The 25,689-nt window shown below is 36.4% G+C and overlaps 4 protein-coding genes and 1 long non-coding RNA gene across 5 annotated transcripts; 3 read left to right on the forward strand and 2 right to left on the reverse strand.

Moving 5' to 3' along the window:
• Positions 1-4,384: 4,384 nt before the first annotated feature.
• Positions 4,385-6,945, forward strand: LOC142615134 (subtilisin-like protease SBT1.4). Its single transcript, XM_075787833.1, has one exon. It carries the CDS (start codon positions 4,479-4,481, stop codon positions 5,883-5,885), a length of 1,407 nt encoding a protein of 468 aa, XP_075643948.1. The 5' UTR covers positions 4,385-4,478; the 3' UTR covers positions 5,886-6,945.
• Positions 5,904-6,945, forward strand: LOC142615135 (subtilisin-like protease SBT3). Its single transcript, XM_075787834.1, has one exon. The coding sequence runs from the start codon at positions 5,904-5,906 to the stop codon at positions 6,771-6,773; it is 870 nt and encodes a 289-aa protein (XP_075643949.1). The 3' UTR covers positions 6,774-6,945.
• A 564-nt stretch (positions 6,946-7,509) lies between these two features.
• Positions 7,510-9,740, reverse strand: LOC142618001 (uncharacterized). Its single transcript, XR_012841132.1, has 3 exons — positions 9,565-9,740; positions 8,919-8,970; positions 7,510-7,808 (listed from the first exon to the last, which is right to left on the reverse strand). It is a non-coding gene; the product is annotated as an uncharacterized LOC142618001 (long non-coding RNA).
• A 1,055-nt stretch (positions 9,741-10,795) lies between these two features.
• On the forward strand, positions 10,796-11,212 carry LOC142616803 (uncharacterized). The gene has a single exon (XM_075789581.1). It carries the CDS (start codon positions 10,796-10,798, stop codon positions 11,210-11,212), a length of 417 nt encoding a protein of 138 aa, XP_075645696.1.
• A 13,126-nt stretch (positions 11,213-24,338) lies between these two features.
• On the reverse strand, positions 24,339-24,839 carry LOC142616804 (uncharacterized). The gene has a single exon (XM_075789582.1). The coding sequence runs from the start codon at positions 24,837-24,839 to the stop codon at positions 24,339-24,341; it is 501 nt and encodes a 166-aa protein (XP_075645697.1).
• Between the last annotated feature and the right edge of the window lie 850 nt (positions 24,840-25,689).

Raw genomic sequence — 25,689 nt, forward strand, 5'->3', positions numbered from 1 at the left:
GTCAGCACGTAAAACTCTTGCCGTAGCAAATTAATGGTGTTGTTTTTGAGTTCAACCTCTGCAGCTGAAAAATACAGTATGAAAGTAAGCCAATTTTAATCCTCTTAAAAGTTCAGGCATTTAAACAGTTATCGTATATTGCGTGTCTTTTTTTTTTTTTGTAAGAAAGAAGACAACTTATTTTATTCCAAAAAAGGGCTTAAATCAATCTAATGAACAATAAGAAAAACTGATGGTGGAACATCTTCCGTCTATACAACAATATTTGGCAAATTAGCCGCTATTATTGCTGTTAATTTGTTTATTTAGACCCCTTAAAACAGATTCTTTAATCTAATATATTAGCCAAGTAATTACTTAGGTTAATTATAAGATCTAGGTTAAACAAAAATAGATCATATCATGCACAACAATAGAAAAGAATTAAAGTTTATACAATAAGATTTAACCTAAATCTATTACTACCTTTAGTAGTAACTTACTGACATAACCATGTGCAAACTTTGAATCTAAGGACTCATTCTCTCTTGAATTTGCAGAACACAAACTCTCACTTTTGTGACTTTGAGATCCTACTCAAAGGTTTCAGATCATGGCTTGTTGATTTTGCAGCAACTAGATTTCACCATCACTTGATTGTAGATCTTGTTCTGGTAGATACTTGTAGAGTTAGAAGGTACAGAACCTTTCAGATTTCACAGGAGTAACTCACAAGTCTTCCAAGAATCTTCAAAACGTAACTAGGGTTTTCCTTTTTTACATAGAAGTGTTGGACTAAAACCCAAAACATTTTCGTGGGTTTGGGCCTGATTTAAATTCTGCAGAAATTATTTTTCTGCAATATTCGATCAGTCTAGCCTCATCCTTCAATTGGTCGAGCTTCACCGAATTTCAATCCTTTTTCCTGCAGCTTGTATATTCTTAAGTCTTGATTTGAACCACTTTGAGCAATGTCTAACACCTATCCTAGACATGTTTTTATTCTCGATTTGCCAACATATACAAATTGAGACTCTAAACATTTAATCCTATATCTTTAAAACCTAACACTTGCCAAACAATGTGCAACTTTGTTACCCTCTATATAATTGATTATTGCTTTATTTGGTGATGTGATTAATGTGGTAATTAACACTTTGCATCTAAGGAATTTCTTCCAACCGTAATAGCAACTCATAAAGTTATTCACATGTATAATTTAAAAAACAACTCTCTCTCTCTCTCTCTCTCTCTCTCTCTCTCTCTCTCTCTATATATATATATATATATATATGCAAAATTACCTCAACGCGGTGAGGGCAGTCCTAGTACATGTGTGGTGGAAGACCCATTGAGTAGGTCTTTTCCCTTACATTATAGTGGGGTATTCCTTGGGGTCCAACCCAATAGCCAACTTATATATAAACCTATTCAACATCCAATTCATTTCCTACGTTGAATTCAATGATTTTATCACTTTAAACCATGTTAATTTGAGAGTGCATTTTAGGAGTTAATTTTTTATACATTATTTAAATGGTCATTGAACAAGTGATCGCATGATGTTAATCATAAAAAGAACACGTCCCAACTTAGACCCACTTCAAAGGACAAATAGGTTTCAATTTTTTTTTAGAGACTTTTAATCTATAGTGTCCGCTCTTGATGATAGTTTTTTATTATCAGACAAAGACATTAATCAGTTTTTGATATAGGCGGGATTTGAATCTCAGGTCTCTTATACAACCATAAAAATTTTTACTAGTTGAGCTAACCGGAACCCACAAATAGGTCTCAAATTTATATCAAACACTATCAAAAACCATTTTTTTCCCATTGTATATCTCTTGAATGCACTTGTTTTACACTGTGATGTTACATCCATGTGATGGGAGGTTACATGGAGAGTCAAACGTATTAAATTGAGCCAGCTTGTCTAGCCAATCATGGCAAAGTAACATTTTCTATTTGCAAATAGTGGACATGAACCTTTTTTTTTTTTTTTTTTCTTTTTTTGAGGAAAGACATGACCCAATTAAACATCTTTCATGACATTATCCTCTTTGTTTATATTGGTTAATAAGTTGAGTAACCATTGAGCACACTTATCTTGAAAAAAAAAAATTGGAAGCATTATACCAAACAACGGAGGGTTATTTACTTATTTTCCTCAAAATAACGGAGGGTTCAATTAAGCAACATAAAGTACCTCAAAATGTCTTACAAGTCATTTTCTGCCCCAATTGCATAGTTTGGTGTGTCATTTCTCCAAGAGAGAAACATGATCTCTAAAAATTAATATTTAACTGTCTATATCCCCATAATAAGTCTTAGACCAATTTTTTATACCAACTTCATTAATACGATTGACTATGAATTACATAAAAAATGTAACAAGGTGCAATATACACACCACTCTATTACTTATTAGCTGTGATCTAATAATTAGTGATATTTCTATATATCTGGCTAATCCATAGATTTGGCTATAAGAACTATTTTAACCGTGTTTTTAAAATGCATCTATAGGGTTTACATAGGTCATGTTTAACAAACATGGTTATAGGTCCTCAACTTACAGTCGCGTTTTAAAAACACAGCTATAGACCCATATATATTTTACAAAAAATTGACAATAGTAGCGTTTCAAAATGCCACTATAGCCAAAAACCACGAACAAAAAAAAACTTTAATTACTGAAAATTAATTTTTGGTAATCAAAAGTTTTTTTATTTTAATTTTTAAAATTGAAATTTTAATTAAATTAAGAAATTCAAAAAAAAAAAAACAAAAATACAAACCCAGAAAATTCAAATTCAAACACAAATTTAGAAAATTTAAAATCTAACATAACATGCTCCAAAATACCAAAAAACAATACAAGAACACAAATTGTACACAATCTATTCAAGGAAAACAAAAGTATAAGCTCAGGAACACAATCACCACGTGGACTCTCAGAGTCCACGTGGTGATTGGTGTGCATTGCAATCGTAAGAGACATCTAGGTTTTTACTTTTCCTTTTATTTTATTTTTTATTTTATACTAAGTATTAGGGATTTGTAATTGAAGACTTTTTTTTTGTTCATTTACGCCTTGTTATTTTGTATTATTTTTTGGGTTTGTTGTATTTGTACCAATTTAATTTTTTTTGAGGGTTTTTATAGACTGGTTCAGAAGTTTCGGGGATCAATTATGAAAAATTGAAGGTTTTTTTTTTTTTTTTTTTTTGGGTGATAGAATCATAGAACTAAGATTTAAATTTTGAGAAAGCCAAATTTCCCCGGGGGAGGGGGGGGGGGGAGTCAGTATATTGTTTTGTTTAAATTGTAAATTTCTCCCACCCTTTAATGGAAAATTCAAAAAGTCAGCGGGGGGCCATGGCCCCCCCTAGCTCCACCTCTAAACAGAGATAACTTGCATGGAAAAAGTCACAATGTTAGAAATGAAATTGTAACATATATGTGTGAAATAAAGAAATAAAATGCAAAAGGAAACCCTTAACGAACTTCTACATGGTATGCGAGAATAATAATGAAAACCCTAATTTGATCGAAATGTCACTTGAAGGAATTCAATTGGATTAACACAAAAAATATTTTTGGCTTTTCATATATTCCATGTGATGCAAAAGGAATATAAAAGCATGCTAATATTCAACCCTAGACTAGACGTGAATTCTAGATGGGTAGTGAATTCACATGGAGAAAATCTTTTTCTTCTTTATAATTTATATGATGCAAAAAAAAAAAAAAAAAAAAAAAGTTGAATTTTGAAGATGTATAAACACATAATGAGATGGATTACACCCCAGAGTTAACATACATAAATTGAAACCATAAATCTACATGAATGAAATTCCAAGTGGGTAATAATTCAAGAAGCATGAGTCAAATCGTGCAATACAGATGCATCCAAGACTCTGCTGTCTTTTCCCTTGTCCTCTTGTTGCCTTTTATTAACGCCTTTATGTTTTTGTTTTTGTTTTTTTTTTCTTTCTAAAGATTAGAGTTACTATTTCTTTAAGCCAATCCAATAAGCCTGATTGCCAAAAGCTCCAAACGGCAAACGCCACAAATTTTTATAGAAAGGTTAACATTCATTGCTTAAATTTTTTGTAGAAATAGAAATTTTCATCTATTCATGATTATAGACTTGGCGAACGAATCGAATCGATTCGGTTTGTGTCTAACTTGTCTGGGGTTTAGGTAAAATAAGGTTTGGGTTTGAAACCATAAAAAAAAGGGGGTAATAATATTCTTATATGATCGCACTAGACAGGATTTTACAAGGGGTCCACAAAAAAGATATTCCACTTCTTCTATTTTTGGGTTCATGTAAAGGAGGATTCTAAGGTAAGGCTTTAATATCAACCACTCACATACTTTAATTTAGTGCAAAAAAAAGTGACTGTGTAAGCACTAAAGTTATTTACCCTATGTATAGACCTTTCTATTCGCAGTGTTTCCAAGTTCAATAGCCCATCACTACCATAACCATGAAGATGAGTTTCTCCCACCTGATTTCACAGTGTGAACTACTCTGGTTGCTAGTGTTTTTGTTTCCTTTTGTCAATGCAGTGTCCAAATCTGAAAACTACCAGACATATATCATTCACATGGACCATACTCACAAGCCTGAATCTTTCTTAACCCATGAGTCATGGCATCGTTCCATCCTAAAATCACTGTCGTCATCTCCTGCTGATGACAAAGAACTATTGTTGTACTCATACAACCATGTCATGCACGGCTTCAGCGCTAGGCTCACACCCTATCAGCTATCTGAGATTGAGGAATCTCCATCTCACCTTGCCACTTACCTAGAGTCCTTTGTTAAGCTAATGACAACCTACTCCCCTAAGTTTCTTGGGCTACAAGAAAACTTTGGCATATGGCCTACTGCCTCATATGGAGAAGATGTGATCATAGGTGTGGTTGATACAGGAGTTTGGCCAGAGAGCGAGAGTTTTAATGATGAGGGTATGCCACCCGTGCCAAAAAAATGGAAGGGCAAGTGTGAGAATGGCACGGCTTTTAGCCCTTCATACTGCAATAAGAAACTCATTGGGGCTCGATTCTATTGCAAAGGAATCCTAGCTGCAGGATTTGACTTAACTAAGGAAGGCGAATTTCTTTCTCCAAGAGACTTCAATGGTCATGGTACGCACACAGCATCCACAGCAGCTGGTAATCATGTTACTGGAGTAAGTCACTTTGGATATGCAAGAGGCACAGCCATTGGGGTGGCTCCTCGTGCACGTCTAGCTGTCTACAAAGCCCATTGGCTAAAAGGCGGAGTGGGTGTATCGAGTGATGTTCTTGCTGGCATGGAACAAGCAATTCTTGACGGGGTTGATATAATGTCTTTGTCTCTTGGCTTTAATATGACATCTTATTTCAATAATGATATTGCCTTGGGTACTCTTTCAGCAATTGAGAAAGGGATTTTTGTTGTTTGTGCTGCCGGCAATGATTATTATTTTGAAACAGTAGACAATGTAGCACCTTGGATCACAACTGTTGGGGCTAGCACACTTGATCGAAATTTCCATGCAAAAATGACTCTAGAAAGTGGGGTTTCCATGGAAGGTACATCATACTTTCCAGAGAGTGTTTTCATTACTGATAAGCCTTTGTACTACGGCAAAGACAACATGAGCAAAGCAATTTGCAAGGACAAAACTTTGGATAGAAAGGAGGTTGTTGGAAAAGTAGTCATCTGTGATAGCTCAAGGTTAAATGTTTCTCAACAAATTAAGGAGGTTGAGAGGGCAGGTGCTTATGCGGCTATCTTCTTGACAGATGATTTCTCATCATTATCGCCTAATGAGTACAGCATTCCAAGCCTTATTTTGCCAACTGGTTCAGGGACTTTGGTTAAGGATTATGTGACGAGGGTGTAAACCCCAAAAGTGAAAGACATGAGTTTTATGTTAACGAGGTTGGGTACAAAGCCTGCCCCTCAAGTGGCCATTTTCTCCTCGAGAGGTCCGAGTCCAATCAGTCCAGGAGTTTTAAAGCCAGATATTCTTGCTCCAGGAGTTGATATTTTAGCTGCATATGTACCCCTGAAGTTCATGAAAGTTGGACACTATGATTTGGTTACAGATTATGCATTGGACTCAGGCACATCAATGGCTACACCACATGTTTCTGGCGTTGGAGCTTTATTGAAAGCAGTCCACCCCGAGTGGAGCCCAGCAGCGATCCGATCGGCTATGATGACCACGGCCTATGCCATGGACAATACTGGCACAATTATTAAAAGCGAATTAACAAATGATTTTGGCTCACCTCTGGAGTTTGGGGCTGGCCACATCAATCCGAATAAAGCGATGGATCCTGGACTCATCTATGACATGAGTTTGCAAGATTATATTGAGTTTCTGTGTGGCTTGGAACACACTAAGAAGCAAATGAGTGCTTTCATTAGACGAACTCAATGGAGTTGCAGCAATAAATCTATTCATGATCTAAACTATCCCTCTTTTACGGCCGTACTCACAACCAAAACCAGATATCCATTGGCAATGAACTTTAGTAGGGTTGTGACAAATGTTGGAAATGATAAAGCTGTTTACCGGGCACATTTGGAGAACATTCCCACCGGATTGAAAATAAGTGTGAAACCAAGGACTCTTACATTCACCCGCAAATATCAGACTCGAAGTTTTGTTGTGAGCATTGACCTTGATAGAGGATTTTCAGGGGTAATTTATGGTTTTCTCAAATGGATAGATCAAGATGGCCACACAGTATCAAGTCCTATAGTGGCTATGAATTTCAAGTAGACAATATTGACAATATTGTTAAGGGCGTCTTGGCTATTTTCCCTCTCAGTTCAAATAAAGTGCTTGTTGAGCAAGAAAATCTCAAAAGACTGTTGTGTTATAACTATATGTTGGCTATGTGATGCAAGATTAAAGTTGATATATATGGAAGTTTTTGTATGTATCAATAAAATCATTGATTGTAATTTACTGTTAGGACCAGTGAAAAGAGTCTAGCGTGTAAAACTTTAGCGGTAGCAAGAGATGGTTTTTATTTTTTAGTTCAACCTCTGCAGTTGAATAAGGCAGTATAACAGTATGTCAGATATTATTCTATTTAAAGGTTGCTTTTATATATATATATATATATATATATATATATATATATATTGTAAAGTTGTGATTTACAACTGTTTTGTGTTCGCTTTAATTCTGTGCCAAATTTGATTGTAATTTTATTCAATCTTTTATACCCTATACTTTATGTGGGATTTTATTGTAAGGGTTATGTGATAGAGAGAGAGAGAGTGTGAAGACTCAAACTTTTGAAAGCAGAAGATTTCTTGCGGGTAGCTTGCGATTAAGCATTTCGCGAAGTAATGCATATGCCCTGTACATGACTGGAATGCGAAAAGTCATGACTGTCACGCCCCAAACCCCAAGGGGTCCAAAGCATGAGAAAAATGTCGCAAGTACCTGTAAATTTTTCATTTTTTGACAATTCAATCCACATAAATCCTATCAAGTACCAACATTAAGAATTACCATAATAATTCCATTGAATATACTCTCAAAGTAAGTCAGAGCTCTAGGTATTAATTACAAGGACCATTGGCCACAAAAGAATAGAAGTTTGAATAAACAATTACATATCAACAGCTTGTCTCATCAGTGAGAATACAGTCACAACCACGATAATGTACAAAAAAAAGAGTCAAGTCTATTCTAAGATGTACATCATCAAATAAACTTTATTACAAAAGTTCAGCTTCCATCAGTAGTCAGTCTAACTACTATTAGCCACCAAAAAGTTGTCTCAAAATATTGTTGCCTACTCTGAAAAGTTTACAAAAATAATGGGATGAGACAGAGCCCACTAAGTAGCATAATTAATGGGGGTGGAGAAAATGCAAGTTTCATCTTCAATAATACTAATATGACAAGAATGATTAAGTAATGAAACACAAAATTTCTCAAAGTAAATACCTTGAAACTATATACAAAAATCTGTAATCTGTGCGTACTAACAATAAAATTTTCAAAGCCATAAAATCTAACATACGGTAAATTTTTTCAAAAATACCACACTACCACATAGACCAATCAGGAGATCCACCCATTCACAACTGGGATGATATTGTCCTCTTTGTTATGCAAACTCTTAGCCACATGGATAGCAGCCTCACCCATACCCTTAAGGTTTTTCTCTCTCTCCATGGGTAGTAAAGAGAGCGCGTCAAATAGGACCTCTCTTGCATGTGATCTCTTGGCCCCATGGACAACAGTCTCACCCACATACAATCAAGGAACCTCTTTCCCCCATAATCAGCAGGGAAGAACACGTCATCTAAAGTGAAAGGACACTGACTTGGATTTGATTTTCGTTGTCACAAAGACTATGAAAACCAAATCGGGTGATCACCGAGAAATCACACATGGCATGGTGTTAAAACCACATAAAGCTCACATGTTACATTGCTTACAAATACATAGTCTATGTCTAGGTAATTTCAAGAAAATCTTAAATAATCTAACTTCCACAAGGTTTGTAAGGTTTTCAACTTCATTCTTGTCAAAAGATTTTATATCAATTTCCCAATAACAAGACAAGATAAGCATCTTTGGATTTTCTAATAAACCATAAAGTTCATAATTTCCTTATCAAAGATTAAATAAAATATGCTCATATTTTCCATATCAACAATTTATGCATTTCCCCAAATGCAATACCAAATATGATGCATTTTCATATATATATATATATATATAAGTCTATCTATATATGTGTGTGTGTGTGTGTGTGTGTGTGTGTGTGTATTAAGGTTACAACACAATAGTTTTAGGAAAATATAGTTTCCATAGGTAGTTTCCAAAAGTGTGTCTAACCCAAAAAAAACATTTATGCAATATGATTATTTTCCAAAATCCCATTAAAAAGCTACTTACCTCGCAATCACAAAAGCCAAACTCTCCAAGCTCCAAGGAGATTAGCTAGAACCTAAACAATATCAAGTAAACTTATCACAGTAAGTATAGAGCTTGAAATTGTATCTAGCCACAATTTAGGAATATAAACACTTAATTAGGCATGCCTAATATTTAACCGTATCAATAACATATTCTTCTTCTCAAGTTTCTCAACAAATTAATTCACAAGGCATAGACTCCAATTTATAGAGTTAACCCATTCAATATTATCTCCAACATTATGACTAGCTTCCATAAATTTACACTACATCATTAAGAGACCCATGAAAGCAAAAATCAAAATATCCTGCAAGACAAGAAATTTAGAACTTCAACTAACTCCAAATAAACCCAATGGCAATGGAAAAATTAAATTTACCAACCATCACATGTTATAACTTAAAACCCCTAAATTTTCTACCACACATAAACCTTAAATAGCCATTTTTAGCACAAATTATATATCCATTCATCAAATAATTCCACCAATACAAAACTCAAACATAAAAACACATAAATATCACTTCCAATGCTCATAAATCACATGAGTATCATTATTAAAGCTTAAATACAAATAACCTCAAGCAAAAGTGTAAAACCCTCCAAAAAGATTAGCAATTTTTACCTTAAAAAAAATGATGAAGATTCTTAGGGGTTTCTAAGTATTTTTCCGGTGATCTTGCCGAAAAAATGATGGTGAGATTGTGTCGTTTGGAGTGGAGGCCGGTGGGTGAGTTTGAGGGATGAGTGTGTTTAAGTGAAGAGAAAAGGGAGAAAAATGAAAGAAAGAAAAGAGAGGGCTGGCCAAAAGAGAGAAGAGATAAGAGAAAAAGGAGTGGTGGGGAGTGGGGTTAGGTGGGGCACGTGGGAACCCAAAAAAATATCTGACTTTTACCTTCTTGTTTTTTTTCTTTTTTTTTTTCTTTTGGACTGATTGGGACGTGACAATGACAGATGGTGACAGCTGATTTTCACGAGTGTCTTGCGAGTAAGGCCTTCCCACGAGATACCTGTAAAACAGTCTGTTTTGCTATTTTGTCCTATGTGCTCCACTACATTCTCAAACACACTATATATACCATCATTACCCACATATTGAGTAGAGAGCTTTTCAGAAGCGAAAACCCTAGCCTCAACCCTTGAGAGTGTGAGATTGTCATACCCACAATTCTACACACAATCCTTTGTGGTTTTCCTCTCCTCCTACCTCTCCATTTCTATATCCTTGAGAGTTTGATAGCCCAAACACTTACCACACCCATACTGAGTGTCTAGTGAATTTTGATACTGCTGGGAAGCATTGGAAGAAGCCAAGCTTTGGCGGATGCAATGGGCGCATTGCGGGATCTGAAAAGCTAAACAAGACACGGTTCCAAGAAGCCTTGTTGGAGTAGGAGCTTGGAGGGCTTAGGTGCTTGGAGGGCTTAGGTGCATTGGGCAGACTAGGCTTGGAGGGTCTTTTGCTATTCGTGTATCCCAACTTATTGACTAGTGGATCGATTTACCTCTTGGAGGGCGGCAGAGAGGTTTTTTGCCGAGTTCTTCGGTTTCCTCTTCGATAACACATCGGCATGTTATCTTATGTTTGCATCTCTCTTCCCTACTCTTTTAGCTTTCATTTTACTGCTGTGTTTTATTGAATATGGCTTAGAGTAGTTTATTGGTTGTTCGCTTGCATTTACTCTTGTTTCCGCACTTAGATAAGTTATAGTAAAATCAACCAAACCGTAATTTTTAATTTGGGGTCTTAACAAGCTCTTGTGTTTTTAACACAAATCCGAACTTTCAATTGGTATCAGAGTGGGTGCACTTGTTGTGGTTTTATTACCTAAGTGTGATCCAAGACCTTTTTTGTGATGGATCGGTCACAATCTCTAAATGCTCCACCATTCTTTGATGGAAGCAACTATGCTTTTTGGAAAGTTAGTATGAAGGCATTTCTTTGTTCTATAGATGAGTCTGTATGGGATTCCGTTGAGAATGAGTATGTTAAACCTACAATAGCCAAGTCTGAATGGGACAAGGCAGCTCTTACGTTGGCAAATGCCAATAGCAAAGCAATTAACGCTATATTTTGTTGTGTGTCTACTGATGAATTCCACAGGATATCATATGTGAAGACCGCTAAGGAAGCTTGGATGATTCTTGAGACTGCCTACGAAGGTACCAAGAAGGCCAAGGACACAAAACTTCAAATGCTTACCACTCGATTTAAAGAGCTTAAGATGAGTGATGATGAGTCATTCGATTCATTCTATGGGAAGCTCAACTAAATTGTGATTTCCAAGCTCAATCTTGGTGAAAATATTGAGGATGCTAAGGTGGTGAGAAAGATCTTGAGGTCCTTACCAGAGTGCTATCGTACGAAGGTTACTACTATAAAAGAAAACAAAGATTTGGATGAGATTGAGATTCAAGAGCTAATTGGATCTCTCCAAACATATGAACTTGGATTGCCTTCTCACAAGCCAAGTAAATTGCTTGCACTCAAAACCATCAATGAGAGGATGGATGAATCTTCCGAAGAACATGATGTGGAGAAAGAAGTAGCATTCCTTGCAAAGAACTTCCGAAAATTTCTGAAGATGAAGAACAGTGGGAAGTCCTTTAGCAAAGGAAAGTTCTCATCATCCAAAGGTGGTAGAAAGGAATTCAAGAAGAAAGATGGGAAGGACTCTCAATCCCCCCAAGGAGTTGTGTGCTTTGAATGCAACGACCATGGACACATCAAGAAAGAATGTCCTAACTACTTGAGAGGGAAGGGTAAGGTGTTTGCCACTACTCTTAGCGACTCCGAAAGCTCAAACTCAGACTCGGAAGAAGAGTGTGACAGTGACGGGAATTATAGAGCTTTCATGAAAATTACCTCTATTGAATCTAAAGATGATTTGAGCAATTTGGTAAATGAACTTGGTGATCATTCGGAGGGTGAGAAAGTTGAAGAATTGGAAGACGAAAATATATGCCTAAATGAAGGAGAGCAATCTTCAAGAAGTGTATGATTTTTTGCTAGAAGATTGTGGAAAATATGCCAAGGTTGCTAATCATGCTGTAAGAAAGTTGAAGAAAATTGAAAAAGAGCATAAGTGTACTCTTGTGCAACTTAAAGAAGCAAAATGTGAAGTAGAAAGACTTAAGGGAGAGCTAGTTGAAGCTTACTCTAAGATCAAGTTTCTAGAGCTTGAAATAATCCAAGCCAATGTCAAAGTTAAGCGTATCTCCACCAAGAAACTTGACAGTGTGTTGTCGTCACAAAAATCTACACATGACAAGACCGGTCTCGGCTATACTGGAGAAGGAAGCTCCAACAGTGAACCAAAGAAGGAAGTAAGGTTTGTATCAGCCAAGAGTGTTGAGAAACTTAAAGAAGTGATGACTGAGACTGAGACCCCTACTGCTGAGAAAAGAACCTGTGGTGTAAGATCAAATGTTAAAGGGAAGTCATTACCCAAAAATCAGAGGGGGCCTCAAGTGAAGCATGTGTGTCATCATTGTGGCATTCAAGGGCATACAAGACCCAACTATTTCAAGTTACATGCACTCAAGAAAGCTGATTCCATGCGTGGCCAAGAAAGTTCAAAGAAGAAACCAAAGGGAACTCAATCTCAGGGAGAAAATGAAGGACATCTCATTGGAGACGTCATAGAAATGCTAAAAAATATCTCTCTATGCCTTGCTAGCTTCACTTTGAGGTTGGAAAGCCATGTTGGTCATGTACCTCCATCCAAGGCTCTCACCCAAAACACTTGAAAAGTGTGGGTGAAGAAGGGTACCCTTGCATGATTTATCTCCTATGCCCATGTTTTAATTCTTTCAAGGTTTAGGGTCATAGGTTCATGCATCATGTCATGCAAAATCTTCTTGTGTCATTGCTTCTGTTTCATAGTATGTTTCTTCTGCTAGTTATTTTTGTTTTTGTCTTTGTTGATCTTACTTTTCGTGTTATGTTTTTTTTTTTTTTTAGTGTGCTGAAAAATTCAAAAACTAAAAAATTGAAAAATCTTCAAAAAGTTTGATCGCTTGTGGTGTGTATATCACATGTGAGTTTGGCCTAGTACTTTCATACTAATGGCATAGTGCATTTACGAGCTTAGCTTGTTTTGTATGCACATCTATCTTTGTGGGAAAAATCTTGAAATCTACGTGTGATTGTTGTAAATTGATCTTCAAGCTTGTCATGAATGATTTGTCAATATTCTTGTTGGTCTTGATACATGCATAGACTTGTGCCTATATCTTTTCCCACGTTTTTATGTTTTTGCTTAAAGAGCTCATCAAATGTCAAATCTCAAAAAGAGATATTGAGCTGCAAAAGCCATCGCACATACTAATATTTGACTAGGAAAAAGGGAAAGCAAATTGTATTGTAATATATGGTGCCTTAAAAAGCCAAATGCTTACTCACTTACAAAGTTAAAATATCAAAAGTTTAGGTATTGATCTCAAAATGAGATGTACTTTGTTCAAAAAATGATCATATGTTATGTTCTATAATGGAGCCAAATGAAAAGCTCCAAAGTTATGTAATCATTCTTGTGGGAGATCATATATGTTCAGTTCTATAATTGAGATAGTCTACTCGACTTAGTACTAGTTGTGTATGACTTAATTGAATTGATCATTGAAGCTTCACTCTAGACTAAAGACTATTCCACATTTGATACTTACACACAACACACAACACATAAGTCTTTGTTCAATGAATGCTTATTTCATTTATGTGATTGTACATGATCAAATATGATGTGTATACTCAATTGCTTGTCGATCAAATCCAAAAAGATTTTTTGAGTATTGTATATGTTTTTGAAAGTGTTTTTGTACTTTCGCGTTTTTATGTTTTTGTTCAAAATGCATTTTTTGTGTTTTTCCTTAAAAACTGGTTTAGAGGCATTTTCGCGAGCATCTCGAGACTTAGAGCTATTCGCGGAATGTTCTTAAGGGAAATTAAAAAGTCACATTTTCATCCAGAGAGTCTCGCTATTGCCTCGCGAGTATCTTGCGACTAAACTCTACTCGCGAATTGGTTTTAGGCAAAAACTAGAAGTTTTTCTCAAGTTCACATAGAGACTTTCGCAAGTGTCTTGCGACTATGTTGCTACTAAAAACTTCTCCCGAAAGCTTCTATGTGTCTTGCAACTAATCTCATGACTCTCTAACCCGCAAAAAACGCGTGTTTTTAGTTTTTTAAGTAGCAGATGAGACATTTTTTTGAATCACTCACTTTCCCTCACGTTGTTTCTCGAAACCCTCTCAACCCAAAATTCTTTTTCACACAAACCCCATCATTTTCCAACCAAACTCTCTCCAAACTCTCTTCAAGGTATGTTTTTCCAAACATTCTTTTTATTTTTGTCTTAGATTATGCAGAAATTTTCTTAGGGTTACAAATTTTGGGGATTTTCAAAACAAGGGTTGGGTTCATGTTTACTAAGAAATTTTTTTCAATTTTTTGATTGGGGTGAACCCCATTTGCTGTATTTTTGTTTGTGTTTTTGTTGGCCCCTTGTGGCATTCTAAGCATGTATTTAGGCAGATTTCTTTGTGTTCATGCATTGCTCATTCATGTAGAACTGTGCTGCATGCTAAGTGTTCAACAAAATGTTCAAGTGACATTTTTGTGTTGGTTCAAACTCAAATGAGTTCCAATTTTTGGGATTACCCTTGATTAACCATGCTTGACATGTTTAGATAATTGGGTGTGTGTTTTACACACTTTTCCCATTGTGTGCCTCACAATGCCATGTTATGCATCACCTAGGCACACAATATGCATCACCTGTTGCACACACTATGAGTCAGCACATGCATACACATGCACATTCATTTTGTTATGCATTGTGTTTATGTTTACATGTTTCAATGCCTACAACATATTGTTTTGAGTTTATTATACTCTTTTTAAGTTGTGTTTTCTTTTGTTTTTGGACTAATTTGAATCTAATCAAGTGTTTGTGGTCTATTTTGTGTTTCTGTTTTTTGTTTTGTGCTTTATATCTATTGTGCAAATGTCTCCCACCAAGCATGCTGCTAAGAAACCATCTTTCAAGCGTGCTCGCACAAATTCTGACAACTTCAAGTCTATTGAGGTAAACATGAAGTATAATGACTTTTACAAGGAGCAACTATTATCACGGAAAGGGTTGTGCAGTTAAAAACTCTTACGAACACTTTCATAACTGAAGTGTTCAAGGAAAGGACATGGACAAAATTGTTGAATCCAAGTGGAGTAGTGTACTCAGAGATTATCAGAGAGTTTTTCTCTAATGCTAGTGTTGAAGGGGATCATATAAACTGCTAGGTATGACACAAAGAATTTGTCATCACTAGGGACAACATTCAAGATTTTTTAGAAGTTCGTCTTCTATCTCAACTAATCACGATGCAATATGATGAAAGATTGGAATCCACTGAGGAGATGGTAAGGACACTTGGTGGTACTTCTAAGAAAACCTCCATGAACACAATCCAATTCAATCTAGAGATGAGAACCCTTGGTCATGTGATGATCAACAACTTATACCCGGTCACCAACTTGACAACACTGTCCAAGCCAAGGACCATCTTCATGTTCGATCTCTTAACTCATAAAGAGATTGATATTTGTGGACACATCCTCCATCTTTTGAAGAAGAGCATTGTGAAACAAAACTTCAGAACAGTTTTTCCATTTCCTTCAATTATAATGGGCCTAATTGTTAAAACAAGGCTCAAACTTTAAAGTGATCTCACTGTGGTTCAGAGGGATTATCCTATTGGTGGTCACACAGTGATTCGAAGCACAACTCACATCAAAGGATCAAAGACCGACACTTCTCATATTCCAAGGGTTGTTGTTCAAGATGAAGGTGGAGACACAGAAGATGAGATTGATTGCTTCACTTCTGCCCCAAAGACCTCAACATAACCATCCTCTTCAGCATCTACACGAGGATCCGATTGTCTTGATCACCTTCTAGCAACGGTAGATCAGATATATGGCATGCTTGAGTCTCATGTGCATCATACCGCAGAGCAATTTGCTTATCTCCAAGGTCAAATCACTGCCTTATCATCACAGATCAAAGATATGTCGACGACTCATGGATCCGACTCCGAATCCAATCAGTTCTAGTTCCTTTGGCCATTTTGGTCAAAAAGGGGGAGAAAATTTTTGAGGGGTAGTAGCACATTTTGAGGGGGAGATACATAGAGACTTAGACTTTTTGGTTAACTTTTTGTGGTTTGGTGTTTAAGTAATTGCTTATGCCATATTCTAGAACTCTTTCTTTTACATTGCTTTCTTTTAAAGCTTTAAGTACTTTGATTTTAAATTCAGTTTATATTCAGTACTTTATGTTTATTTCTTTGCTTTGTAGCATTTTTTTTGTACTTATAGTTAATCTTGAGTACTAAACTCTTGTGCCCTTGTTGGATCGTGTATCCTTAATGCAAATACTTTGGTATTTTACATCGGTTGAGTGTTTTGGAAATGTAATTGATTCTTGCTTTGCACTTAATTGCATTGTATGTCCGGATGATTGTTTATTAGTTAAATGATCATTGTAGTCATTCCGTAATGGCTGTTCTTGTATGATCAAGTTATGCTTCATAGCTTATATCTTGTTTATATTGATCGCATTATACTTGCTCATTTATGTACCTTGTATTCAACTTGTCATAAGCTTAATGAAAGTTTTGTTTGTGTGTGAGTGTTTCAGGATACAGGTGTATTCATGCAAGTGCTTCACAGCTTCTAGATTAAGTGCGAGTGAGTTTTGCCACTGTTCTCAAACTCAAGTTAAGTCTAAAGTCTGTTATAGGATGTTTTGTCACAGAATAGCCAAAGGGAGATATTGTAAAGTTGTGATTTACAACTGTTTTGTGTTGGCTTTAATTCCGTGCCAAATTTGATTGTAATTTTGTTCAATCTTTTATACCCTGTACTTGCTGTGGGATTTTATTGTAAGGGTTGTGTGATAGAGAGAGAGAGAGAAAGTGTGAAGACTTGAGCTTTTGAAGGCAGAAGATTTCTCGCAGGTAGCTCACGACTAAGCATCCCGCGAAGTAATGCATGTGCCCTGCACATGACTGGAATGCGAAGAGTCATGACAGATGGTGATAGCTGGTTTTCACTAGCGTCTCACAAGTAAGGCCTTCCCACGAGATACTCGTGAAACCGTCTGTTTTGCTATTTTATCCTATCTGCTTCAATACATTCTCAAACGTACTATATATACCATCATTACCCACATATTGAGTGAAGAGCTTTTTAGATGAGAAAATCCTAGCCTCAACCCTTGAGAGTGTGAGATTGTCATACCCACAATTCTACACACAATCCTTTGTGGTTTTCCTCTACTCCTACCTTTCCATTTCTATATCCTTGAGAGGTTGATAGCCCAAATACTTACCACACCCATACTAAGTGTCCAATGAGTTTTGGTGCTGCTGGGAAGCAATGGAAGAAGCCAAGCTTTGGCAGACACAATCGGGTGCATTGTGGGATTCGGAAAGCTAAACCAGACACGGTTCTGAGAAGCCTTGTTGGAGTAGGAGTTTGGAGGGCTTAGGTGCATTGGGTAGACTAGGCTTGGAGAGTCTTTTGCTATTCGTATATCCCAACTTATTGTCTAGTGGATCGACTTACCGCTTGAAGGGCAACGGAGAGGTTTTTTGCCGAGTTGTTTGGTTTCCTCTTCAATAACACATCGGCGTGTTATCTTATGTTTGCATCTCTCTTCCCTAATCTTTTAGCTTTCATTTTACTACTGTGTTTTATTGAATATGGATTAAAGTAGTTTATTGGTTGTTCGCTCGCATTTACTCTTGTTTCCGCACTTAAATAAGTTAGAGTAAAATCAACCGAACTGTAATTTTTAATTTGGGGTCTAGACAAGCTCATGTTTTTAACACAAATTTGAGCTTTCATATATATATATATATATATATATATATATATATATATATATATATATATATATATTAAGAGTACAATCTGAAATTTTGACTAGATCAACTAAACTGTATCACGAAATACAATAGGAGCTACATCTTTAGGTGAGTCTTCTAACCATACTTGAAGCTTGTCCTAAAACTTTTCCCTTCTAGCAAGGGCATGTTCCATTTAACATGAGAAAAAATAGACCAAATTGGTAGACATAAATCTTGTTCCTACATGACATCATCAATTCAAATAGGAACTCATCATCTATTTTCAATGTTCAAATCTTTGCAAAAAGAAAGTTCATGGTATGATAGATTTTGACAACTGGTCTTTCTGAAACACTTTAAACAAAACTCATCAAGGCATCTTAGTGTGAAACAGAAATAAAAGATTGCATACATAAAGAAACATGTGTATATATATATCAACAAATATATATATATATATATATATATATATATATATATATATATATATATATATATATATATAAGATAAATGAGTACAATGTATGTTATCAATAAATGGTCACAAGACTAGTGTACAAAAGGATAATGTAACTAAAGAAAAAGAAAAGAAAAGTACATAAATCCTCACTACATCCCAAAAAAAAAAAAAAAGACATTCCCCCTAACGAAAAAACAAATGTCCTATGCTAACTCTCCCCCTAAATACAAAGGGTAAGTCATCACTGAGAGGTTGTCTCATCATCACCGGAAGAGCTAGCATCTTCATCCTCATCATCATCACTAGTACCATCATCACCAACCTTATCCGCCGAAGCCTCGGGTGAAGGAGAGGGAGAAGCGATGAAGCCACCCATCTAAGCCTGCTGTTAAGTGATACGGCCAACACGGGTGTTCACCTGACACAACTCACCATTGAGAGTGTCAAGGCGAGTATCCAAGCTAGGCCATGATGGCCTCAAGAGTCACACCACTAGCTGAAGAAGAAGGAGCAGAGGTGGATGGAGTGGTGGATGCTGAAGGATCCATCGTCTCTGTCTGTGGCCGCTTTGGTCGAAGTTGGGCCTCGCTCCGTCAAACAGACGCTGCACTGATGGCTCCCATGATAGGATAGAAGGAAGAATCAGGAAGAGGGATAGATGACGAAGAATCTGCGTGATACCCGAAGGAAAAATGAGCTTATCACAGGTCCTCGTATCTCTATTGACATCAATGAGAGAAAGAATGAAGTGAGAAGGAAAGTCTATAGAAAGGTCCTCAAGGAGGGATAGCAAAAACCAAGCACGAGGCTCTGTAATGGAGTTATAGTGAGATAGTGAATAAAGAACAAATGTCATCACCATGTTTAGGAATCTTGGACCTTTTGCAAAGTTCAAGCATGGGATGTTTTGATGACCACCCCATATGGAAGGTCTCTCACAAAAGTGAGATATGAGCTCATCTTTGGACACAGTCCTCAAATGCTGATGGGCGGGGTAGTCAGGATACGCTACCCGCGAAATGTGTAGTATCTCAGATACAAGATCCGAAATGACTATGATACGTGTACCTCTGATATGCATAGCAAACCGAGGTTAGAGGTATTGATACCATGCATATTGGAGTAAAACTCCTGTAAGATCATGATAGGACAACTCAAGGGTATCTCACATAGAGACTCCCATCCCCGAGTGTGAATGACACTAGGTAGAGTGGTATCGAAAAAATCCGATAGAGTACGTGGCACTCTAGATGAATGCCACGTTTAGAAAAGTTCTCCAAGAAGTCCTTATGGGCCTTCTCATCATGGAACCGGACATGATTAGGAGTAGAATCAAAAGAAGATGTCCCGGAACAAAGAGGGTTCCAAGACAGAGTGGATTTGCGCTTTGATGCCATGCACAAACTATCCGAAGAGAGAAAGGGAGAGACATAAAAACACAATCACAACCCAGAATAGATGGATAGAAAATAAAGGGTACGTATGCATGAAAAATACATGAACATGTGACGTGCAAAAAAAATTACATCATTGGTTCAACCCAACCCAAACCTATCAGCACACAATTTTTTTAACAAACAAACATACATCTAAATGCATGAAACATTGTGAAAATGTAAATGGAATTAAATGCAAATGCAAATGAAATGCAATGCATGATCATATAGCATCAAGTAAGCAACTCCCAACCAAAAAAATTCATAGAAAACTCAAAAAATTTCAAAAACCCCAAAAACCTAGGTCTAATGCGTGAAATGCATGAGAAAAGAGAGATTAGAGAAACATACCAAGTGATTTGAGACTAGATTAGGTCGAAAATCACGTGGGTAGGAGGCTTTAAGTGAGACGAGGGTGCTTGAATGGAGAGAAAAGAAAATCCATCGAGAGAGATATGAAAAAGTGAGATCTGATTTCACGTCAGAGGTATTTAAACAAAACGTAGCTCGATGGGTCGAAGGTCTGTCGAGATCTGTCGAGCACTAAATCTCGATAGTAGTGCTCGACAGATATGAATCTGTCAAGGTGTTGTCAAGAATCTATTGACGGAAAAATCACTTCAATGGATCAAAAAGCTGTCAAGAAGCTATCGGCCTGACAAAAACATTCTCGATGGATTGAGAATCTGTCGAGAAGCTATCGAGACAAATTTCAGATAGCTCGATGGATCGAATATGCGATAAGATCTATCAAGAAAAGAAGTTCAAAAGGCTCAATAGATAAGAAGCTGTCGAGAAGTTGTCGAGCTTAATAAAAGTAGTTTTTCAAAGAGAGAAAAAACACATAGGGATGAATGCAAACAAGCAATCTACTTAAAGAAAGATCCAATCAACATGTTAAGCTTTCAAAAACATCTCTCAACAAGAAAATGCAAAGCATTCATGGTCCAAAACACACACACACACACACACACACACACACACACACACACACACACACTAAACAAGTCTTACCAATATTATATTTCAAAAACAAGTCAAGACAGTTTAGTGAGAATACATTAACACATGTATTCCTTGTGATGACCAAATCACATTGTACATGCACATATATCAAAAGTAGCTAAGAAATTGTGTGTTGTGTGTGAAAACATCACAAGAGTGCATAAGTGTCTCATATTATGATGATTTGAGATATGAGAAAATCAATTTAACTCACGCACAATCATAACTGTTTGATGGGGACTATCGCCTTCAAGGTACATCTCATAACTCCAACATCTTCTAGAAACACGCTTGTAATCATATTTAAAAGTATTTTGATTCTTTTTTCTTTTTATTTTTTCTTTGCATATTTTTTCTTTTGAGCATATCATGCATGGGTATATAAGAGAGAGAAAAGAAATAATCAATTATGTTAAGCCAAAACATCACAATTTTGCTATGCCAAAGCATACTGATGTTTTTCATGATTGGCGGGCTTTAGTGGTGAGATGATTATTTATGCATTTCTCTTATGATTTTTTAGTCCTTCCCATCAAATAGAGTGATATGAGTATTTAGTATAAGAGATTACTTAATCATACTCATCACAAACACGAGTCATAAAGCTCACTTGCTTAGTTGTGCATTAAAATGCTTATCTAAGTTACAAAAGATACAAAGTTTAGAAAACTTTGTTTCAATAGCCATTCAAAGTACACAAGTACCAATGTACACAAAACACGCACTGTTTTTGTATTTTTCTTATTTTTCATTTTTTTTTTTATGAAAAACAAAATAAAGCAAAACTGAAAACAAACAAACAAAAACGTGTTAAACAAAACATAGTATAAAACTAGAATGCAAATGCATGAGGAAGGAGGAGAAGGAGCAAAGATCACTCCATGGAGATCACACCAATGTTTTGGCATAGGAATTCAAACCATTTGCTATCAAGAGGCTTAGTGAACAAATCAACCTTCTGATCATCAGTATAAATGAACTCAAGAGTGAGAGTACCATCTTTGACAAGCTCCCGAATGAAGTGGTGTCGAATCTCTATATGTTTTTTTTTTTCAAGAATGTTGAACATGATTCTTAGAGATGTTAATGGCACTGGTATTGCCATAATAGATGGTAAGATGTTCTTGAAGAATACCATAATCAAGGAGGAGTTTTTGCATCCACAGAAGTTAGGTGTAGCAGCTACCGACAGTGATGTATTCAACCTCAACAGTGGATAAAGGGATGAAATTCTGCTTTTTGCCCATCTAGGAGATAAGATTATTACCCACATAAAAACTACCCCCTGAAATACTTTTTCTATCATCAGCATTCCTAGCCCAGTCCGCATCAGAATACCCAGCTAAGACATTATTGGTGTCCTTGCTATACCACACACCGAAATCGGCAGTGGATTTGACATGCTTTATGATTCTTTTCAAAGCAATCATATGAGACTCTTTGGGATTTGCCTGATATCTAGCACACACTCCCACACTAAAACTAATGTCAGGTCTACTAGCAGTAAGGTAAAGAAGACTACCTATCATGCTCCAATATAGAGAAGAATCAACACTTTTTCCTAACAAATCAACAATGAGTTTAACATTTCGGCTCATGGGGGTTCTAACAGAACTATCAAATTCCAATCCAAACTTTTTCACAAGATTTTTAGCATATTTAGATTGAGATATAAATATACCTGACTCTTGCTGATGGATCTGCAATCCAAGGAAGTGATTCAACTCTCCAATCATGCTCATCTTGAACTCGGCTTGCATGAGTTTGGAGAAATTATAACCCAAGTTCATCCTTTGTAGACCCAAATATGATATCATCAACATTGACTTGAGCAACTATCAACTCACCATCTTCCCTTTCGATAAAGAGTGTTTGATTAGCTTGTCCTCTTATGAAACCATGTGAGACCAAATATTGTGTAAGCCAGTCATACCAAGCTTTGGGTTCTTGCTTTAATCCGTAGAGTGCCTTCTTAAGGTACAACACATGATCCGAAAAATATGGATCAATGAATCCTTTAGGCTGAGCCACATAGACATCTTCTTTAAGGAACCCATTCAAGAATGCAGTCTTTACATCCATTTAGTAAAGCTTGAACTTCAAGTGACACGCCAGGGCTAGAAGAACACTAATGCATTCCATACGAGCTACAGGAGCAAATGTCTCATCACAATCTACTCCTTCCATTTGGGAGTATCCTTGAGCCACAAGACGAGCCTTGTTGAGGATTAAATTTCCCTCCTCATCAATTTTATTGCGGATTATCCACTTTGTTCCAATGTTGTGCTCTCCTTTCGGTCTAGCTACTAGGGTCCAGACATCATTCCTTTGAAACTGAAGCAGTTCATCATGCATAGCCTCAACCCAACTTTCATTCTGGAGAGTTTCCCCAACCTTGGTGGGCTCAACCTATGGCAAATAGCAAGAATAAGACACAAAGTTAGCAACACATTTATCAACTGTATGCTTTCTTAGTGTAAGTTCATTCATATTTCCCACAATAACTTCAGGAGGGTGATTCAACTTAATCCTTGAGGAAGGTCCTTTCTCTTTATTAGATTCAGAATCAGGTGAGGTAGGAATGTCTGCTGAGACTTTTACAACACTTGGAGTACTTGAAGATATGGGCTCTTGATTAACTATTTCTTGAACAACCTTAGGCTCAGGAGGAAAAATTTCCTTAGGTATCTCCTTACTAATTTGCTCAAAACCAGAATCTGAAGCTTCATCAATAACAACATTGATTTTTTCCATCACTTTCTTGGTTCTTTTGTTGTACACCCAATTAGCTTTACTAGTGGAGGAGTATCCCAAAAATATTCCTGCATCGCTTTGGGAGTCAAATTTTCACACATTCTCTCTATCCTTAAGGATGAAGCAAGTACTTCCAAAAATTCTGAAATACTTCACATTTGGCTTTCTTCCCTTTCACAACTTATAGGGAGTTTTCTCGGTACTGGGTCTGAAATACACCTTGTTAACTATATAACATGCAGTGTTGACTGCTTCTCCCCATAAATTTCTAGCCACATCCTTATTGTGCAACATGGCTCTAGCCATCTCCTGAATGACTCTGTTTTTTCTTTCTACTACACCATTTTGCTGAGTAATAGGAGCAAACCATTCTTGATATATACCTGATCTAGTGCAAAAAGATTCCATGTATGAGTTCTTGAATTCTTTACCATGATCACTTCGAATTCGATCAATCTTCAAGTTCTTCTCATTTCGCAATCTTGTACACAAGGTTTCAATGTTCTTAGGAGCATCTGACTTAGATCTTATAAGAATGACCCAAGTATACCTGGTGAAATCATCTACCACAACCATGTATATCACTTTCCTCCAAGAGACTCGGTTCTAGTTGGACTCATGAGATCTAGAAGTAGTAGCTCCAAAGGTCTAGATGTAGCTGATGTCTAAGTGCCTAGATGTTTTTCTTTTGTCTATTTCCCAAGTTTACACGGTTCACACATAACATTGTTCACTCTGCTGAGCTTTGGTGTCCCAAAAACTGATTCATGCTTAGATACAATTGACAGATGTTTGTAGCTAGCATGTCCCATCCTTTGGTGCCATAGGTCTTTATTTGGAAACGAATGCTATTGCACACATATCAGCATCAGGTACCAATCCATAGCAATTATCCAGAATGCAAGCATCGCTTATGAGTTTCTTCCCAAACTCATTCAACACAAGGAATTTCCATTTTGAGAATAGCACCATAAAGTCTTGATCACATATCTGACTTATACTCAACAAGTTCACCCTCAGACCTTCTACATATAGCACATTTGAAATGTCTGGTAGTTTAGGTAGAGAGATAGTTCCCTTCCCTTTTATCTGTGATTTAGTCCCATCACCAAAGGTGACATTTCCACCTTTCTTGGACTCGAAATCCTTAAAGAGAGAGCGGTCTCCAGTCATGTGTCGTGAGCATCCATTATCAAGGTACCACAAACATGTGTCCATTACCTTGAATACAGACTTCATCATAAAACACACCTCATGCTTACATGACAAATCAGTAGGAATGGTGTTTTCTCTCATCTGCCATATATGAACAAAGCCTTTAACTTTCACCATTCTTAGATGAACTCCTCTGCACATTATCATTCTGAGACAGTCTAGTTTCTTCTTTGTTATACTAAGACCTTTTTCAATAATCCTCAAGATAGCTTTCAAATAACTTTTAGACTTGCAATTTCTGAAACACTCAATCAAATAGAGATTAGAAAAGCAAGATGTATTTGAAATAAAATATCTTTTCATGTCATTCGCAGCTATAACAAAAGGGATTAATGGATCACACAACAAAGATTAACCCTGATCAGAGTGTGCTGGCTTTGATACCACTTGATAGGCCAAGAATGTATTGAACCTTTTGGTAAATTAATCAATTAATTAGCCAAGTTAACTAATTAGATTCAATTACATGCAATAAGCATGGTAGCACAAAAAACATCACCAACTAAAGTAAATGCAGCTGAAAATAAGTTTGACACAGGTGATTTGTTTATGAATGAGGAAAACCACTGAGGCAAAACCTCACCGGGTGAATTTAAGGTCACTACTCCTAAGAATCCACTCCCAAAGTTCTTCAGTTCATCCAACGATGAAGATCAACAAGTTCCTTGGTTACAAAACCCTTGGTGCAAATACACAATAGCTTCTTCAAAGAATATAATGAACTAGGTCAACTTTTGTCTCCGGTCACACAATGCATGAAGGGATGCTCTGATTCCTTGTGTGACTGCCTTTAAAATAATCTTTATATATATCTAGGATTGTGAGAAAAGAAACCCTACACAAATACACTTGGATATGCGTGAAAACAGATCTGAAAATATGAATTTCATAATTCTCAAAAGAAACTATTTCTATCGAGTAGCTGTCGAGATTCGTCATTAAATCTCGATAAATATTTATCTATCAA

This window comes from Castanea sativa, chromosome 11, assembly GCF_040712315.1.
Source record: "Castanea sativa cultivar Marrone di Chiusa Pesio chromosome 11, ASM4071231v1".
Lineage (NCBI taxonomy): Eukaryota > Viridiplantae > Streptophyta > Magnoliopsida > Fagales > Fagaceae > Castanea > Castanea sativa.

Coding starts and splice junctions, on each gene's coding strand:
- LOC142615134 (XM_075787833.1), top strand. CDS start 4,479: ATGAAGATGAGTTTCTCCCACCTGATTTCACAGTGTGAACTACTCTGG.
- LOC142615135 (XM_075787834.1), top strand. CDS start 5,904: ATGAGTTTTATGTTAACGAGGTTGGGTACAAAGCCTGCCCCTCAAGTG.
- LOC142616803 (XM_075789581.1), top strand. CDS start 10,796: ATGGATCGGTCACAATCTCTAAATGCTCCACCATTCTTTGATGGAAGC.
- LOC142616804 (XM_075789582.1), bottom strand. CDS start 24,839: ATGGTGAAAGTTAAAGGCTTTGTTCATATATGGCAGATGAGAGAAAAC.